General features: G+C 38.2%; 1 protein-coding gene and 1 pseudogene across 4 annotated transcripts in view; one reads left to right on the forward strand and one right to left on the reverse strand.

The window, feature by feature from the left end:
* Positions 1–56: 56 nt before the first annotated feature.
* ORC3 (origin recognition complex subunit 3) overlaps positions 57–20,800 on the reverse strand; it is a 67,423-nt gene continuing 46,679 nt past the window's right edge. For 2 of the 4 annotated variants that reach the window (XM_003922945.2, XM_010333805.2), the window contains 7 exons: positions 16,359–16,489; positions 12,914–12,993; positions 12,022–12,119; positions 6,899–7,040; positions 5,196–5,312; positions 4,230–4,309; positions 57–3,384 (listed from right to left, as the gene is read on the reverse strand). In XM_003922945.2, coding sequence (XP_003922994.2) covers positions 3,279–3,384; positions 4,230–4,309; positions 5,196–5,312; positions 6,899–7,040; positions 12,022–12,119; positions 12,914–12,993; positions 16,359–16,489 — 754 coding nt within the window. In that variant the 3' untranslated portion in view covers positions 57–3,278. Of the gene's footprint in view, positions 3,392–4,229; positions 4,310–5,195; positions 5,313–6,898; positions 7,041–12,021; positions 12,120–12,913; positions 12,994–16,358; positions 16,490–20,800 lie in introns of all 4 variants that reach the window. The other 2 variants (XM_010333804.3, XM_074397713.1) reach the window with 2 other exon arrangements.
* On the forward strand, positions 17,200–18,174 carry LOC120363250 (large ribosomal subunit protein uL18 pseudogene; annotated as a pseudogene).

Below are 20,800 nucleotides of genomic sequence, written 5' to 3' on the forward strand. Positions count from 1 at the left end.
GTGTTAACAGTCATCTTAATCTTTTAGTGAAAGGCAGTACTGATACAGTACTGTACTATGATCTGTTTGGTAAATCTGATTAACAAGTGCACCTAGCTATAATTCTTTGTATTTTTTGAAAAATAGGCAATCTGAGAAAAATAAATATTGGATGTTTAAAATACTAAAGCTGTCTTTGGCCTATGGCAAGACCCTAAAGAAAATGGTAGAAGATTCTCAGGCTCTACTTATCCCAAGACTGCTTTAGGCAATTGGGGGTAGGGGAAAACTTTTGGAATCTGTTTTAACATGCTGCCTAGGTGATCCAAGCAGCTACAGTTGAAAATGACTTGTTTTTGCCTCATTTGGGTTCTCTTTACTCCCTTCAAAATCGTTCAGTAATTGGTGTTAAGTGAATATTCTACAAAAGCACACTAATAGTCTCTACTGATGGATATATGGCTCCCACAATTCTCTGCTCCTGCATTTGCCCTAGGTAAGGAGCACTAGATGCAAACTCATGTCTCAGGCAAAGGATACAGCTCTAGCAGTCCTCTCTCTACTGCATCTATTTTCTCTACTAAATCACTTCCAAAAGCATAATCATGTTACTAAAAATCTTTTGATCCTATATCCCTTGCTAGTGATTATTTTACTGTTCCTCTTTATAAAAGCAAAACTCAAGAACTTTCTAAACTTTCTCCAGTTTATTACTCCCTCCTTTTTTAAATAACTTGTTTTATTAGGAAAAATATTCCAACAGAAAAGTTGAAAGAATAGTATAATGGTCCAAAGGCAGTTAATATTTTGCCATATTTGCTTTGTATGAAACTATTTCAAAGGCATGACAATACTTAAAAACATGCATCTCCTAAGAATGTGATTCTATATGATAATACCGTTATTCAATCTAAAATTTAACAACAAGTCACTTCAGATTTTTTCATGTGTCTCTTTTTTAATACCCTTATCCCCAAACAGGATTCAATTAAGATTTTCACTTTCTGGAAATACTAGTTCTTTTGTCTTGTTTTTTCTTTGTAGTGTCATTAATTTAACTTCTAATATCCCTTTGAACTTCCTGTAAACTGCAAGTTAGGCCTAAAGACTTTGTAATTTTCAGGTTAAACTTTCTGTTCAAGAGTGCAAGGTGATGCTGTGGTTTCCATATTGCATCACACAGTTACGGCTTTTCCAGGCTGTTAAGTTTGGACACTCGGTTGGGTCATCTGATAGGTGATTAGGCTTCGTCTCCACTACTCTTAGTAAAACTCATCAAAGATTTCCACATTGTTAAATCTCATCAGCAGCTAGCATTTTACCTTGAAGCATTCTTCGGTTGACTTGCAAAATACTACACGTGCTTGATGTTTCTCCTTTACTGGCTGCTCCTCCTCAGTCTCTTTTGCTACCAGCCCAATCTTCACTTCCCTAAATTTTGATAAAACATAGATGTTTCCCCCCGCCCCCGAGCTCGACCTTGGGTTGCTTACCTCCTCTTAGTCTCATCTTGGTGATCTCATCATAAGGACATCAGATTATATTAACTTGTGTGACATCTTTAGTTAAGTATCTACTAGACACCTCAAAATTTATGTCTAAAACTTACTTTTGCCTCTGAAATTTTTCCTCTCGGTCATCCTTAATGACAGTTTTTCAGGCAGAAACAGTCTTGGACTCCTTACATCATTTAAGCTTAGTTCCACCTAAAATCTTACCATTTCTACTTCTATTACTCTAAGCCACTATCATAGCTTGCTTGGATTATTTCTGTGGTTTCCCAACTGGTCTTTATTTTGCCTCATTTGTGTCTCCTCTCACCCATCCTATTCTCTCATAGCAACCAGACTGATCCTTTAAAAGTCAAAGTCTTGCTTAGATGGCCACCACACCGGCTAATTTTGTATTTTTTAGTAGAGACAGGGTTTCTCCATGTTGGTCAGGCTGATCTTGAATTCCCGACCTCAGGTGATCCACCCACCCTGGCCTCCCAAACTACTGGGATTACAGGCGTGAGCCACCATGCCCAGCCAGACATTTTTTTTGAGATACATTTCATCTAGCATTTTTATGTGCTTGAAGCAGGGAGTGAGGTGAGAAGGGTGACCGATTAAGGTCGTCTCGGCCCACCATGTTGGCAGAGGTCATAGGTGTTCTTTATTCTAAGCTTGTATTAATACCTCCTTTTACATCCTTGAATGAAGGAGGTTTGATTATGCAGGTTGAATATCCCAAATCTCAAATCTGAAGTGCTCCAAAATCTGAAACTTTGAGTACTGACATGCTCAAAGGAAATGCTCACTGGAGCATTTTGGGTTTTGGATGCTGAACTTGTAGGTATGCAAATATTCCAAAATCTAAAATCCAAAACACTTCTGTTTCCAAGCATTTTGGATAATGGATAGTCATAAAACTCTTCAAAGCCTGTGAGTACACATGCACACACACAATCCTGCAATTACATCGTTCCAAGGTTTGCAAACCAAAATATATGCATGGTAATTTTGTATGTTAGTGAGTAGTCTTAAAAGTCCCAGAATTCCCTTAAGAACAGAGCATTAAATAAGAAACTTTAGCTAACTTTCTTTCATTACGTCTTGAGTTTCTGCCATGGAAGAGATCGAGATGTCATTCATCTAGGCCTTACTTTCTTCATCTGATTTTTATTTGTTTAGGATGTGATTTGTAAAGGCCTTACTGGCTCCATGATGGGTCATCCAGAAATAGAATATTTACTGCCTTTAAGCATAAAGCCAAACAGTTTGGACCTTTTTTTTTTTTTTTTAAGTTGTAAGACTAAAGGAAATGGGGAGGCAGAGGCAGTTTTAGAACATATGTAGTCACCAGCAGAAACAAACCTGGAGGATATTCATGTTACCTACTGTCTACTATGCTAAAGTGAGGAATGCCAATGCAAGAAATTGGGGGAGGAGGAATGAGGTCTGTTAAACCAGCTATAAATTATACTCCTGGATAAAGGAATTTATTACATTTATATACTGTTAAGTTCAAGAATGATTTACTCACAATTTAGTAATGACTTTGTGGAAAGTACAGTAAAATGTGCGAGCAGTTTTAGTTATGTATTGTTTGTTGGAGTCTAAAGTACTCCACAGGTGTTTTGATATATGCCCATTTGGGGTTAGCAATGTACTTTTCTGGTTAAACATCACATGAGGATTACACATTTATCTTCTCACCAAAAACAGGCTCCTCTAGTACATGTAAATATGATAGTTGATAGTTCACCTTTTTCTCTTAAGCTAAATGTGATCGTTCTGGCTTCGCTCATCTGCTTTCTAGCAGCCTCCCCACGTTAGCCTTGCCACATGGTCAGTCTTCTGTTTGGTAGGTTTTATAAATCCTAAAAGTTCTAGTTCAGAAACAGCTCTAATAAACCGAGCACTGGAGGCTTTAGTTAAGGAAACTGGCCATATTGTATTTTTGACAAAAAGGGGTTAAAATCTCAATGTTAAAATACTAGTTGGTAAAGTGAAATAGATAGTTCAAATATAAACTCCTCAATTAGACTATAACTCTTACTGTAAAACATTAATTAGAATCCACTGTCAATAAAACATAAATGGAAACGTACTTAATGCTTCTTAACTCTAATGTTTTACATAGTATGGAAATTGCTCCCCACCCCCACTTCTAAACATAACATTAGAAAAATAGAGAATTCAGACCAGGTGCAGTGGCACATGCCTGTAATATCAGCACTTTGTGAGGCCAAGGCAGGTGGATCACCTGAGGGAGGTCGGGAGTTCGAGACCAGCCTGGCCAACATGGTGAAATCCCATCTCTACTAAAAATATAAAAATAAGCCGGGTGTGGTGGCAGGCACCTGTAATTCCAGCTACTTGGGAGGCTGAGGCAGGTGAATTGCTTGAACCCAGGAGGCGGAAGTTGGCAGTAAGCCGAGATTGTGCCACTGTATTCCAGCCTGGGCAACAATAGCAAAGCTCCATCTCAAAAAAAAAAAAAAAAAATTCAATAATGGCAGTTTCATTTTTGGTAAATTTTGGAATATAATCTTGAAATACATTTGATACCAAAAATTTTAGGTTTGGTCTCATTTTGGATTAAATTCAAAATAAAGATTTAGAAATTTCAGTTATTCTAGCACAGTATGGTTAATATTAACAAGTAATAAGGTTGTTTGGAGTATACCTTTATAAATATCTAGTGTAGAACTGGAGAAATTATAAACATTTTATGTGTATTTGGACATGGTTTTAAAAGGATACTGGATAATTTCATTCATTTCTTCTGAGGTTGCAGAATTTGCATCCATTTTTTCAGCAGCTGTCACAACTGTTGCAAAAGCCTTTTGAACAGACAAGACAGAAGAAAATAAAAATGTCTACAGTTGCCAAACATCTTTTTTTTTTAATGGCTGTTGATAGCTGGCACATATTTTTTATTGTGTCAAATTTAAGATTGTCAAAACTACAATGATGATCACTTTTAACCACTTATATATTAAAAGATTAATGGTTCCTGAATAATTTTGCATTAGAGAACTCAGAATATGCAGAGAAAATCAAGAAACAAAGCTAGTCAAAAGAAAAAGAAAGCCCTGTTTCCTCTATTCCTAATCTTACCCCAGCAAAATATCTATTTTTCGTGGAAGCAGTCAATTATGGATATTTTTTAATGGTGACAAGACATCTGTAGGGCCTGTAACAGAGTTAAGATCTTTGTAATACTATTTTAAAGACAGAAATAATAGTTATTTATTTAAAAGAAAAACAACAGTTGTTTATTGCCTTGCCAAGTATTCCTTGTACTTCCTGATTGCTAAATCTGTTATGTAGTTATTTCAATAATTTTTTTCTTTTATCCAAGAAGAGAAATGCTAGTTAATAATATACTTTATTTCGTGAAATAACAGAACTGACCTAAATTGTTTGGTTTCTGCTTAATGCTAACTATTGGGTTAGATCACATACTTATTTTGACCTGGCATAAAAACACAGACTTGGCTTGGTTAAGGAATGCAGGATCAGAGAGCTGGGGACTGGGAGTCGGGATTGTTGAGCTACCACTTCCTAAGAAACTTTTAAAGTTTGAAGCGATTAATGCTTTCCAAATAAAAGACAACGCATTAAACACAGTATGAATTCCAAAGCACTAAAAGTATAAAACTATTCTGAGAAAGCCATCATGGATGTTTAGAAAAATACCCAGCTTGCTCTTTTCCCCCAACCTACCTCTGACCAGTCCACAAGGTTGATTAGCCTGCTACACTCTAGGTGCAGTTTATATGCTATGCAGATGTCTGGGGCAATATTTGGAATGCAGCCTTCTTCACTTTTCAGTGCTTCATTCTAAAAAGTAACAGTAAACGAAGATCGCTACCTTTTAGAAATGATTAGGAACAAAATCAGACATTAATAAAGCCCTCAACCTAAACTGAGTACATCAGTAAATGGAATCTTGGTTTCCTTTATTTAGTAAGTGAGTCTATTCAATAGTTGGCTGGTTCTTGTTTAGGTTTCTGTCTTGGTCACAACCCCTGTAGTTCTTAGTCACTAGAATAATATTCCCAAGATTAGAAGACAAGCATATTTTTCTCAATCCATAAATTACCAATTTCTGAGACCTGAATGCACTTGCTATAAAAAGTTAATGGAAATCTTTAGGAATACTTAATAAAATGGTACTTCCAACACTTGTTAGCTGAAGTTTAACAATTACTATACTATATTAGCAAATACTAATACCACTTACCAGGGGTATAAATTAACTTTTAAAGAAAAGATTACATTGTCAACATTGCAGATCTTAAGCCCCAGAGAAACCATCAGTGTTTCTTCAACCTATTTGAAATCCATGGCTTTTATTGAGGAACACAAAGTCTTATATACACACCCTGCTCTGATATTGTAGTATCAGGGGTATATTATATCCCACCCAAAGACAACTGAAATCATACCAGTTCTCTTCTGTGACCCACTAGCCAAGAAGATAGATTTTTTTTAAAGGTCTAATTTGTGGTTTATATATTAAAAATAACATTGTTTTTGTTGTTGTTGTTGTTCCTTAAGTATGAAATTTTCAATGTTTTTCACCATCACTGAAAACCACTGACTTATATCGTCCTACTCAGTACTCTTGTAATACTGAGCATGTTTGTGTGCCATTTTGCAATGAGAACCAATACACTGGAATGCTCTTCATAGGTCTTACGGAGTTGCTGAAGTATTTATTGTGGCAAGATTTCTGGGTACTTAACTTACAACTCTTCCATGTATATACAGCTTACTGAATGTTTAAAGTGATCATTTTGCCTGGTCATAAGAAAGCTAGATTCTAAAATTGTGAGCTGTCTTAAGCTTTTGTTTAAAGAGCTTCTAGGAGTTGATAACTGTGTCTGGGCTTTAGCAAGGGCACTGCTGAAGTGTGTTGCTCCAGGAGTTTTAGTGGTGGACTGCTGGCTATCCTCCACACAGCTCTGCAGATGCTCTCAGAATAGATCTTTCTTTGGTCTAAAATCCAAGATGAAGTCCCAAAGTATTTCTCTTTCCCACTAGAAACAACCATTTTGATCTTTAAGTAATTTATTAGGCCATATTGTTTAATCCCTATCTGTTGTTATGTTTATAAGAAACATTTCCTTTATTTTCACAGGAGTGGTAACATTATACTCTGGAGTCTTTGTGCCTATGATCAGACTTCAGCATGTGAAGGGCAGAGATTACACATGGTCAAAAAATGGCAGCAACAGCTGACTACTGATTGGTATCTTTACAGGGTTAGACATTTTTTCTACAGTCTCAAGAATTTTTAAAAATATATGAGAGGTGCAACCCTGAGCTGCCAACTCTCTGCTCATTAAACCGTAACTGCAAATTTAGAATGTTTTTGTGAAGCCCAGAGCCTGAGCTAAACTATCAGAGAACGAAAATCTTACCTTTAGATAATAGTAAGGATTGTTGAGTGCAGTATGGAGGGCAACTCGCGGAGCAGCATTTAAATGCTCACGAAGGGCATGGGCAGCGCTGAAGTACACCACCTCATGGAGAGGCTGTGTCTCAGGAGGCAGAAGGTATTCTCTGAAACAGCCAGTCAGATATCCATGTTTAGATAAGCACAGGTTTATTTTTTTAATATATATTTTCCTTTAAGCTCTGTTGAACTTCAATTTTTAATATAATATTTTTGTCAATCCTCTCGTGGTAGAGGATTGAACCATTTACTAAAAGCAAGATCAACAACAACCAAAAACCAACAAATGAAACAAACCCAAGTATCAGATCTAGTACAGTTGCACTCAGAACTGCACCTCTTCCATATAATAGTTTTTAAAACTACCTCTAGACTCCTTATAAGAAGCTGTATATTTCAGTTCTGAGTTAAATCTTGAGGAACAAATGTATATACACTATATTTCTGCTCAGAAATCTTTAAGAAAGAATTTCTTAAAGTAAAAGAAAACTGAGATATCTACATTTTCTAGCACAGAAAACATTTAACCTTTGGCAATATTAAATACAGGCCTGGAATTAAGAGTTTAGGAAATTATTCTTGGATCACAGAATTTTTTTTTTTTTTTGAGATAGAGTCCTGCTCTGTTGCCTAGGCTGGAGTGCAGTGGCGCAATCTTGGCTTACTGCAACCTCTGTCTTCCAGGTTCAAGTGATTCTCCTGCCTTAGCCTCCTGAGTAGCTGGGACTACAGGTGTGTGCCACCATGCCCAGCTAATTTTTGTATTTTTAGTAGAGACAGGGAGTGTTTCATTATGTTGGCCAACCTGGTCTTGAACTCCTGACCTCAAGTGATCTGCCTGCCTCGGCCTCCCAGACTGCTGGGATTACAGCGTGAGCCACCGCACCTGGTGTGATCACAGAATTAGTTGGTATTTTTCACGGAAATGACACCTCAAAAGTTTTTTTTTTTTTTGAGACAGAGTTTTGCTCTTGTCGCCCAGGCTGGAGTACAATGGCGCAATCTTGGCTCACTGGAACCTCTGCCTCCCATGTTCAAGCGATTCTCCTGCCTCAGCCTCCTGAGTAGTTGGGATTACAGGCATCCACCACCACACCCAGCTAATTTTTGTATTTTTAAAGAGAGACGAGGTTTCACCATGTTGGCCAGGCTGGTCTCAAACTACTGACCTCAGGTGATCCACCAGCCTCAGCCTCCCAAAGTGTTGGGATTACAGGTGTGAGCTACCAAGCCCACCCAAAAGTTTTTTATATATTGGAATTACTTTTTCCTTTAGAAGGCAGAAAAGGCTAATTCTTAGTTTCAGAGTACTGAAAAACAAATCATCAATAAAATTTCAGTTATTAAAAAATCTGCCATTATTCGGGATTTTTTTTTACCTACGAGCTAGATGATAAAACAATTTTAATGAATTCTGAACTAAAAAATAAGGCATTAAAAATTCACTTTGAATGTATAATGAGCTCATCAGGTGGTCTGTGCCATGACAGTGATATCACGCTGGATGGCCTGGACGGTAGCGAATTGGAGGGGAGAAGCTTTGGCACATATAACCCAAAGACAGAGTAATGTCACTATGTGAATTAAAGTATACAGTTAACTCACATGACTTCATAAAGAAGATTTCTGAGGTTTAGTCCAGTCCTGAGCCTAAAGTATTTTGGCCACATGACAGCTTATATCAGCTCCTTTTCCCACCAGTGCAAGCAAAGCAAAGCAGCTACCTCAGTCCAGTCACTGGGGACATTACTCCCCTTCTTCCAAGTATCTTTTCTATTCTTCTGGAGAGGATACCACTCCCTAGAAATCCCCTACACTTGCTTTGTCCCGGTGTGGCCAGGAGCTTTTAAGAAGAGGATGTGAAAAGGGTATTCAATATGGATATCACTCTTCACCATCCCTATCTCTTCCCCCATCTCAAGAGCTAATGAGCCCTTGCTCATTCTAATTCTAGGTGCTGCTCTTTCTCCAGTGGCAACTGGAGTAAAACTTACTTGCAAAGAGTGTATGATTTTTGACTTGACCCTCACTAAGGAACAATATTCTGTAACTCAGATACTGCTAGCATCTTAATTACTCAAGGTTGAGTTAACTTAGCTGTAGCTTCAGGAAATAGTTTCTGTGATGACTGGCTACCAATACCTTATGTAGTTATTCCCAATCATTATACATGGCTGTCATTAAAAGATCTTGTTGCAGTCCCTGCTATGTAGTAAGAACTGAATATCTAACAAGGCAGCCAGATAGAGTCAACCTCAGAAACTCAAACCATTGCCTCATACTTTAACATTTTAACATCTGATATATAGAAATTCAGGCATTTCCCAAGACAAAAGTCCTCTCTAGATATTCTCAAAGAACCATCGGAGCAAAAATAAAATATCTGCCTTAATTTTGTTTCCACTGGCTGTATTAGTTGAACAACAGTGACAAATACATTATACATTACAAGTTTTATCTGATTGTAGACTTGGAGATTGGCAAAGAAACATATTTCTGCAACTTATTTACTGTGACAAGAAATAAGCACAAGTCTGGCACTAGAGCACTTCATTATTCTCACTTTGGATTCAGACCAGATTTAAACAAATGATAAGCTTCTCTGAAAGAGGTGGTTCTGAAGGAACTGGTGGAATTAGTATCAACAAGGGCTACAAAGTTGAAGCATGGTATTGGCAAAAACAGTAAGTTAGAAAGTGGCGATGTATCCTCCGCTCTCAAGATCTGGCAACTTATTCTTGCCTGTCAGTATTTTTGCCAAGAGCTGCTCATGGTATACTGTGAACTCTGCCTCCTGAAGTCTCCTGCTTATATTTGTCTTTAAAGGGCATCCTTTCTCCATAACTCCAAGCTCTGCTCAACCATCTGTGATGTGGCTGTTGACGGCAGTGTAGAGAAATGGAGAGGGCCTTTTGGCAGGTGTCAGGAGACTGAGACTGTGGACTTGCATGAGTCATGGCCCCTCTCTGGGCTTCGGCTGCCACATGACTGACGCTTGGGTCTCTTTTTGTTCTAGCATGCTACAATTCTAATCACTTCCCTCCTGGGACAATCTTGGAAAAGACAGTAAATCCTACTAGAGGAGATTTTGTGATTTTACAACAAAACACATTTTAATCACACTGAGCATTATTTCAACAACTGCTCAGAAAGGTAAGAAGTCAGACATATTAGGTGAAGGATCATGAAAGGGGAATGGCTGATGTAGTTTCAGAGCCTACAATTTGGAATCTGTAGGAACTCTGGAACCTGACATTTGGCCTAAAATTGGCAAATCACATTGCAAAATTATTTTTAGTGACAATGTTCACTACTTGGTAAAAGGGAAGTCAAGAGCTTGGGGCTAGAGTCTACAAGAACAGGAAAGCCCAGTAGGGCAAGGTTAACTCTATGAGTTCTAAAATGTAATTTTTGATCAGTATTTGGCCAATAGTGCAGTTCATCCTTTTTTTTTTTTTTTTTTCTTGAGATGGAGTCTTGCTCTATTACCCAGGCTGGAGTGCTATGGCACGATCTCTGCTCACTGCAACCTCTGCCTCCCGGGTTCAAGCAATTCTCCTGCCCCAACCTCCCAAGTAGTCGGGATTACTGACAGGCATGTGCCACCACACCAAGCTGATTTTTTTTTTTTTTTTTTTAGCACAGACGGGTTTTCACCATATTGGTCAGGCTGGTCTCGAACTCCTAGCCTCAGGTGATCTGCCCACTTGTCTCCCAAACTGCTGGGATTACAGACATGAGCCACCATGCCCAGCCATCACTTTGTTATAATACGTTTCTTTCTCTTTAACCTACTTTTTGTCACATTCAGGTGATCATTTTATTTTGTTTGTTTTTTGAGACAGTGTCGCTCTGTCACTCAGGCTCAGAGTGCAATGGTGCAATGGCGTGATCTTGGCTCACTGCAACCTCTGCCTCCTGGGTTGAAGCCATTCTCCTGCTTCGGCCTCCTGAGTAGCTGGGATTACAGATGTGCACCACCATGGCCAGCTATTTTTTGTATTTTTAGTAGAGTCTGGGTTTCACAGTTGGCCAGGCTGGTGTTGAACTCCTGACCTCAAGTGATCTGCCCACCTTGGCCTTCCAAAGTGCTGGGATTACAGGTGTGAGCCACTGCTCCTGGCCTTTGTTGATTATTTTGGACCTTTTTTGTGGTATGAGCACTTTCTCCCCAATAACTAGGAAGAATGACTCTGTCCCCACATTATTCTGGAAAAGGAAACTTTTCACTTTCAGAAAATGCATGTAATTTGTCAAAAAGGCACTCCTTCTCTTTAATAACTGCTATTTTCTCAGTACTTTATTCTGTTCAGTGCCTAGCCTGCTGTTGGGTTTAAACTGCCAATAAAATTACAATAAGCAATGATAACAGGTTCCCCCAGCCCCCCCACACAAGTTTTTAAGTATTAAATCATTTTCTTTTGCACATTTCTCATTTTTTTTCTGTAGCATGCCCAACTTCCACCAAACTTAGGTGGGAGATTTTACAAAGCTACATACACAAAGCTGACTTTTTAGGAAATCCATGAATTAAAATGACCTGGGTTTCCCAAAAAGGAATCATCTTAAAATACGGGCTGGACTGGAAGACTTCTAAATTTACTAAGCACATGTCTCAACGTAAATTTAGTGCTGATAATGAGGTACACTGGCATTGATTAGAATTAAATGTTCTTTCTTCAGGATAAAATAGAGCAGAATGGCTAATCTGCTCTGTTTTCTGGGCTTGGTTCAGATCCAGCATGTATTCCTAGCAAAGATAAATTGTAACACAAATCCTTTGTTATTACAAAGGGAAGAAATACTCTCTATCTCATCTCTCCCCACCCGGCCTAATGAAGTAGATCACATTTAAACCTATGTTCTTGAACTGAGAGTAAATAAATAAACTAATTCATTTGGTTAGACATCTTGATGATGATGGAAAAGGAATTAAAAATTACAATTCTAAGCTGGATGGAGAGACCTGAAAAGCATAAAGCCCAACCTAAGAGAAAAATGTTCTGGATTGACTAGACAGCTATGACACCAGTGTTATTTGGAAAAACAGCATGATTTTTAGCTCTTAAGAGCTAAATTTAGACTCACCTCACTAGACAGTCAATGAAGTCCACAACATTTTCTCTGAGTATTTCAAATTTGGTTGGCTTCTTACTTCTTCTTAACTCCTTCATTTCCAATAAGGACTATGAATAAAAGAACACACATTTTCTGGTGATTCTGAGACAGAAACCCCTCAGAGGGACACACTGTGGCTCAATTTCTGCTCTATATTGTGAATATACATTTTTTTAAAATCAAGAAAAGTAAACCTAATGATTTAGGCTCTTTTAAATCTCTCAGTTTGAGCAAACAAAAAAATACATCAGATAATGAATCGGATTTCTTTTGTGTAAACATGTTCCCATTTTCTCTTAGTGCTAGCGAACTCTCTTTTTTTCACTAAGCCCACAGGAACAGTTTCCACCTAAGTTAGCTAGTAGATTCCAGAATGTGTATATGTAGAGTGACAATGAGATTAACAGGATGTTCAACTTAGAAGTGAGCTAAAAGTCGTTCCTGGTTCTTTTTTTTTTTTTTTTTTTTTTTGAGACAGAGGCTTGCTCTGTCACCAGGCTAGAGTGCAGTGGCGCAATCTTGGCTCACTGCAATCTCTGCCTCCCAGCAGGTTCAAGTGATTTGCCTGCCTCAGCCTCCAGAGTAGCTGGGACTACAGGCGCACACCACCATGCTCATTTTTGTATTTTTAGTGAGACAGGGTTTCACCACGGTGGCCAGGCTGGTCTCGAACTCCTGACCTTGTTATCTACCTGCCTCAGCCTCTCAAAGTACTGGTATTACAGGAGTGAGCCACTGAGCCTGGCCCTGGTTGTGGTTTAAAAAATGAAAACAAAAACGTGCAGGCAGAGCTAATCTAGAGCACAAATTGCAAAAAGGGAGTGTCACAGGATGCAGCTGGAAGGAAGGAAAGTAACCTGACCTTTTGAAGATGATAGAGGTCTGTCTTCTGAAGCCCCTTTGGCTGTGACCCAGAAGCATCTTCTTCCTCTTTGGTTTCTGCTTTTAATTCAGAGCCAACAGACATCAATGAGGGCAAATCCAAGTCAAGAGAACAAACATTTCTACTTATCCAAAGGAAGCAAGTTTCACATATATATATAAATGTGGCAAGGGATCAAGATTCCATCCAATAAATGATTTCTTGCAGAAGCTGAAGGCCAATAAGTATTACATAACTTGTGCTATAGTGAGGTCTTTAAAAAACCAGCTGCTGACTTTTCAAAGTGTTACCACAATGAAAACAAAACAAAATACAACCAAACAAAACTCCCTCAAACCAACAGCAAAAAGTCTCAAAATTTTTTTTTTATTTTTTGAGACAGAGTCTTGCTCTGTTGCCTAGCCTGGTATGCAGTGGTGATTATCTCAGCTCATTGCAACCTCCACCTCTCAGATTCAAGCAATTCTCCTGCCTTAGCCTCCCAAGTAGCTGGGATTACAGGCGTACACCACCATGCCTGGCTAGTTTTTATATTTTTAGTAGAGATGGGGTTTTGCTATGTTGGCCAGGCTGGTCTCAAACTCCTGACTTCAGGTGATCCACCTGCCTCAGCCTCCCAAAGTGCTGGGATTATAGGCGTGAGCCACCGCACCTGGCCACTCTCAAATATTTTTGATGTTATACATAGTTTTTTTAAAAAAATCACAAACTTAAAACTGTTTTCTTTTGATTATGCCAAGATCATAAACAACACAATTTGGGTATGAAGAAGGTAGTGTGTAGAAGTTTTGAAATAATCCACTAAAACATAAAGTGCATCATGGTTCTTTAGCAAAGGGAAAGAAAATGATAACTGCTTAACTATACAGCTGTGCTTCTAGAGAGCATAAGGCTCTCATATTCTTCAAGCGCAGGCTGGGTTTTATGAACTAGACACACATGGTTTGTTTGGCCTAAAACTATGATGGGGATGCAGCTGGAGAATATGCATAGCTCTTAAGGAATAAACTGCTTTTTAGCTATAAATGATTTCTGGTTCAAAAAAGATATATCTAAAGGTTAAAATATCTACTAGATTCTTTGTCCCATTTCATTAACATGTAGTCTGCAACATGTTAATAAATCTAATATACCTTTGAAATAAATCTAATAAGGGCTGGATGAAGCGCCTCATTCCTATAATCCCAGCACTTGGGGAAGCCACGGTGGAAGGATCACTCGAGGCAAGGAGCTTGAAACCAGGTTGGGCAATACAGTGAGACACTGTCTCTATTAAAAAAAACAATTAATTAGGCTGATGAGGTGGTTCATGCCTGTGATCTCAACACTTTGGGAGGCAGAGGCAGGCAGATTACTTGAACCCAGGAGTTCAAGACCAGCCTGAGTAACATAGCAACACCCTATCTCTACAAAAAAAAAAAAAAAAAAAAAAAAAAAAAATTAGCTGGGCATGGTGGCACGTGCCTGTAATCCCAGCTACTTGAGAGGCTGAGGCAGGAGAATTGCCTGAACCCAGGAGGCAGAGGTTGCGGTGAGCCGAGATCGTGCCATTGCACTCCAGCCTGGGTAACAAGAGCAAAACTCCATCTCGAAAAAGAAAGAAAGAAAGAAAGAAAATCAAGAAATAACGGACAATTCTTCAAGACAGTAGTTTTGCTTTAATTTGTCAAATTCTTTTTTCTTTAAGCTACTAATCACCTTAATTTCCAACCTTCCCATTTCAAAAGCTGTATTCCTTTATTCAGTTCTAGCATATCACAGAATTTGCTTCCTAGCTCAGAATTCTAATTAAAATTTTATCTGGATTATCTCTAATTAATGGTGTCCAGAAAAAAAAATAATAATAATTGTATGTGCAGTTTATTTTTACAGAAATCCCCATAAGTCCAATTTTGTAAAAGATTGAAATTTGCCTTATTTACCTTATATTCTTCTAAGTCTTTTATCCTACTTATGTTACTTAAGGGTGGCCCCTTGCTGATTCAGTGGTTACTACTAGGGTGTATTTAAACTATGAATCAGCGATAGAAAAACAATGAACTAGTGGTTAAGAAAGATGGGCTCTGGTCTGAGTGCTACCACTAGCTAGCTGTGTGATCTCAGACAAGCTACTGTCTTTTCCTAGACTTTAGTTTCTGGTTATAGCTGGACTCAATGATCTTAATGATACCAACTTCCAGCCCTTAAAAGCTTTTGTGTTCTGAAAAGTAGTTCAGCTCATGCTGCAGTGGCAAGAGCAATGCCCACACAGAACCTGGAAGAAAACCCCTCAGTGCTTGTTGATGACTTCCTCACTCTGGCTGCTCAGGCCACTCTAGTCAGGCAACATTCTCTTTCATCTTCCATGACTGAGCACTCCTCAGGTGCCTCACATTGCAGCTATAAGAGATATGGGAAAATTTTTGCAAAAGCAGTTTCCTAAATAGCCAAAAGATAATTTTAAGACAAAGGAGCCCTTGCCAAACATAAAAAAGATTAAAATAGACATTTTAAGTAAGATACTTTCAACATGTCATGTCCAATTTTATGTGATTATATATGAAAAATCTGCCTGTTCCCCCAAAACTCCATTAAAAAAAAATCCTTAAATTTGGGAAAAGTAAAAGTTACAAACCAATATTTTTTGTTGTTGTTGTTCTACTAAGAGAATACCATACTTTGGTGCTAGAAACAGAGCAAGAGAAGAGCCCTGAAAAGCTAATAATACCAACCTGTGGGGCTTCATTAGAGCAAAGAATTCCTAGCGCATTTAGGGAATAGAACGTGGCTACCTATATACAGTCAGACACCCTAAGCATTCAGGATATGTAAATGATCATGTGGAGGTCACACGAAGGAGAGAAACTGTAACCCTCCAACAGTGAAGAGTGCCAGGCTGCCTCAGTTAATTTAGGACTGAAAGATTCCAGCTTTTGAAAATTCTATTAAAGTAAGCCTCATGCAGACTTTAGTAATCAACATACCAATGAGCTTCATTGCTGTGAAAGCAGTTCATAGCTATTAATTTTTCAAGCCTACAAATGATTTATGCACTGCTTTTGAAATCTATAAAGAACTTGATGAAATGCTTAAGAAAAAAAAAAACCTCTAAAAGGAGTTCTTAATTATGATACCCTGCTACTCTTTCCAATCTTTTTGCTTTCTTTTTGTTGACTTTTTAAAGACAAATTCTCCAAACTGTCAATCTGGAGAAAGAATTTCTTTTTCTGCCCATTTGTTTTTCATTGTTTAAACCAAACCTAGAAGAGAAGCATTTGGTCTATCTGTGATTGTTAAAATGTGATACTATGAGGCTTGGTATACTTACTCATCATGAACTACTTTATCTCTTCATCTCTAAGCACATCAGAAGGTGGGGTTGTCCATCCATTTTAGTTAAATGACTGTCATGGCCAATAGAATTGGGAGAATATTATACTCTTACCATCAAGGTTCTGAAACTGGGCCAGGAACTCCTCTATTCTCTTAGCTGTGCTGCCAAGGTGCTTTTCACAAGACTTAAAAACCTTGAAACATTTCTCAAGTATGATCATCAATTCATCCTTTGCCAACATCCTAGAACACAGTCAGTGACAGGAAATGTAATATAACTAGAAAATCAACACCCTTAAAAAGCATTATATTTAATATAAGTATTAAATGTTTCTGATCAGAAGATAAAAGAAATTCTTCATTAGTAGCTACCAACTTTTTTTTTTTGTAGAGATTTTCCTCCATATATATGAGATTCAAAATTCTTGAAGGATTCTCATGATAAAACTTAGCTTAGAAAATTTACAAAGGTCTGGATTCACAGTGTGGCTCTAACACTGTTTGTAATATAGAACAAGATTATTATACATCTCTGATCCTTGGTTCATTGTCTGTAAAATGAAAATAATAACTCGCTTATTTCTCAGGTTAGATGGAGATTTAAAAATTAAGTGAGAAGGCCAGTCATGGTGGCTCACACCTGTAATCTAGCACTTCAGGAGGCTGAGGAGGGCAGATCACAAGGTCAGGAGTTTGAAACTAGCCTGGCCAACATGGTAAAACCCCATCTCTACTAAAAATACAAAAATTAGCTGGGCATGGTGGTGTGTGCCTATAGTCCCAGCTACTTGGGAGGCTGAGGCAGAAGAATCGCTTGAACCCAGGAGGAGGAGATTGCAGTGAGCTGCGATCGCACCACTGTACTCTAGCCTAGTGACAGAGTGAGACTCTGTCTCAAAAAAAAAAAAAAAAAAAAAAAGGCCTGCAGGTCTCTGTCGAGCCGCAGACGCAGGTCTCTGTTCTGCAGGATGGGGTTTGTTAAAGTTGTTAAGAATAAGGCCTACTTTAAGAGATACCAAGTGAAATTTAGAAGACGACGAGAGGGTAAAACTGATTACTGTGCTCGGAAACGCTTGGTGATACAGGATAAAAATAAATACAACACACCAAAATACAGGATGATAGTTCGTGTAACAAACAGAGATATTATTTGTCAGATTGCTTATGCCCGTATAGAGGGGGATATGATAGTCTGCGCAGCACATGCACACGAACTGCTAAAATACGGTGTGAAGGTTGGCCTGACAAATTACGCTGCAGCTTATTGTACTGGCCTGCTGCTGGCCCGCAGGCTTCTCAATAGGTTTGGAATGGACAAGATCTATGAAGGCCAAGTGGAGGTGACTGGTGATGAATACAATGTGGAAAGCATTGATGATCAGCCAGGTGCCTTTACCTGCTATTCGGATGCAGGCCTTGCCAGAACTACCACTGGCAATAAAGTTTTTGGTGCCCTGAAGGGAGCTGTGGATGGAGGCTTGTCTATCCCTCATAGTACCAAGTGATTCCCTGGTTATGATTCTGAAAGCAAGGAATTTAATGCAGAAGTACACTGGAAGCACATCATGGGCCAGAATGTTGGAGATTACATGCGCTACTTAATGGAAGAAGATGAAGATGCTTACAAGAAACAGTTCTCTCAATACAAAAAGAACAGCGTAACTCCAGAAATGATGGAGGAGATGTATAAGAAAGCTCATGCTGCTATATGAGAGAATCCAGTCTATGAAAAGAAGCCCAAGAAAGAAGTTAAGAAGAAGAGGTGGAACCACCCCAAAATGTCCCTTGCTCAGAAGAAAGATCGGGTAGCTCAAAAGAAGGCAAGCTTCCTCAGAGCTCAGGAGCGGGCTGCTGAGAGCTAAACCAAACAATTTTCTATAAGGATTTTTCAGATAGACAATAAACTTATGGACAGAAAAAAAAAAAATTAAATGGAAGAAGTATTGGAAGAATGTAGCACAATGCTTACCACACAGTAGATGATAGTTTTCCTTTCCTTTGATCTAAACATATATGTGAAACAACAAATATCTACAGAGGATATGATGTGCTAAATAAATGTAAACTTGTTTGAAAGAACCAAAATGTAAGTATTACACTCATTTCTCTAATTACCACCATTTAAATCATGCTTTACATCTCCTGTGGGGTTTATAAACATCAGTCAGTAAACCCACTGAACTTTAAATGAGGTAGGCAATTCTAATTGTTATTTATAGCAAAGGCAGAGTGGTTCACAGCTATAGAAAAAAGGCCGCGCGGTGGCTCAAGCCTGTAATCCCAGCACTTTGGGAGGCCGAGGTGGGTGGATCACGAGTTTGAGAGATCGAGACCATCCTGGTCAACATGGTAAAACCCTGTCTCTACTAAAAATACAAAAAAAAATTAGCTGGGCATGGTGGCACGTGCCTGTAATCCCAGCTACTCAAGGAGGCTGAGGCAGGAGAATTGCTTGAACCCAGGAGGCGGAGGTTGCGGTGAGCCGAGATCACACCATTGCACTCCAGCCTGGGTAACAAGAGCGAAACTCCGTCTCAGAAAAAAAAAAAAGAAAGAAAAAAAATCTTTGTTAGAAATGGAGAACACAGATACTCTAAAGTTAGGATCTTGTTCTTGGAGCTTACAGGTTTCTCCACTAAGATCATACTCGGTAATAGCATCAAAAGACATCAGATCAATATTAGCAATTTTTAAGCAGTGGCATTACATAAGTACCCAAATTATGCTCAGCAAATTCATCTAAGTCATTAAAACTATGATGATTAACAGTTCTAATATTAACAATGAAGTAACACACAAATCCAGAATGTGGGCATTTTGCAATACAACAAATTAACTTATGTTTGACATATTTCAAAATTAAAAGGTGAGGAGGAATACTAATATTGCTGAGTTGGGAAAAAGAGAAACAAAGCTAAATATACTATAATTACTGAGAAATTGAACTGATTACTTGAACAAAAATTTAAACCCCAACAACGACAACAACCAAAAGTACACAACCACTAAATATAGAAATTATTAGAGGTAGACCAAATGGTAAATTTCCCTAGAGTTTGTTGAAAAAGTATAAAACTTATCTTCCTCTTTCTACAATAATTATCTAAGGTAAAATCTTTATCTAAAAATAAGCTAAGACATTTTATACTTGATTACATTTAAGATTTAAAATGTGTGGCTTTCTATTGCCCAAATGGAGTTATGAGAAAGGCTCCATGGTGGGCATGTCTGGCCTATTGAAGAAAACAAGGCCAAGATGTCTGAAGTGGAGAGAGAAAATGAGCAGACATCAGAGAGAGGCCATGTGGAGGGTGGGATGAAGGGATCACGTAGTGTCACTGTACACTGACTTTTACCCTGAGTGAAATGGGGAGTTAACGGAGGGTTTCAAGCAAAGGAGTGACATTATCTGAAATATTTTAAAAGGACTATACTGACTGCTATTTTGAGAAAAACCTGTAGGGGAACAGAAAAACCAGACAGGAGGCTACTGCAATAATCCAGCTGAGAGATGACGATGACTTGGTGGTACAAGCAAAGGAAGGTGGCAAGAAGAGGTCTGATTCTGGATAAATTGTGAAGGCAGAGCCCAGGCTTTCATTTTGAACAATCAGAACGATAAAGAGACAGTCAGAAAATGATAGGTTTCAGGGGAAAAGCAGGAGTTCAGTTTTGGGTATGTTAACTTTGAGGTATGTATTGGATATCTAAGTGGAGGTATTAAATAGGACATACATGGACATAACAGCCTGGCACTCAGGAGAGAGGTATAGGCTTATGACTAAGCTATGGGGCACTGTAATGTTAGGATGTCAGAGAGAGGAGAAAGCACTAAAGGAGAATGTGAAGGAGCATTCACTGAGGTAGGAGAAAAACTAAGAAAGTCCTAGAAGTCCATAAGAAAGGAGTGATAAACTGTCAAATGCTGATAACAGGTTAATGCTAGATTTAGGAACATGGAGGTCACTGGTGACTTTGATCAAACTAGTTTTGATCAAAACACAAACCTAATTGTAATCAATTAAAGAGAGAATGGGAGGAGAAGAATTAGTGACAATAAGAATGCCTTCCAATTTTGGTGCATTCCAACTAACATTTGGTTTTAAAAGAAAGAGAATAAAATTGTAAAGAAAATAGGAGAGAAAAAAAAAAAGGAGAAAAAAAAAAAGAAAATAGGAGAACTGAAGTTTGAAAGCCACCATGTAAGATTAAAGAGAAATAAACAGACCTTATCTTTATCCAACTTGATTAAGAAACAATTATTTCACTATCAGGTAAATGGTTCAAAAATGCCTGTGATATTTAACATATTAAAAGCTTTATAGGTAATCTGTCACAGGAGTTGAGAAAAACAACAGTCTTTATAGGTTATTTTTTTAAAAAGTTTTCTTCACTAAGACAGAAAGAGAATCACTTAGCAATCATTAAAAGCAACCATCCTGCAGGGCAATGGAGTGTTCTGCTTCATCATGCAGAGAGCCAATAATTTTTGGTTAAGTACTAATTATATAAATGTCTGATTATGAGAACAGGAAGGAAAAACTGGCCAATTCA

This window comes from Saimiri boliviensis, chromosome 4 (genome assembly GCF_048565385.1).
Source record: "Saimiri boliviensis isolate mSaiBol1 chromosome 4, mSaiBol1.pri, whole genome shotgun sequence".
NCBI lineage: Eukaryota > Metazoa > Chordata > Mammalia > Primates > Cebidae > Saimiri > Saimiri boliviensis.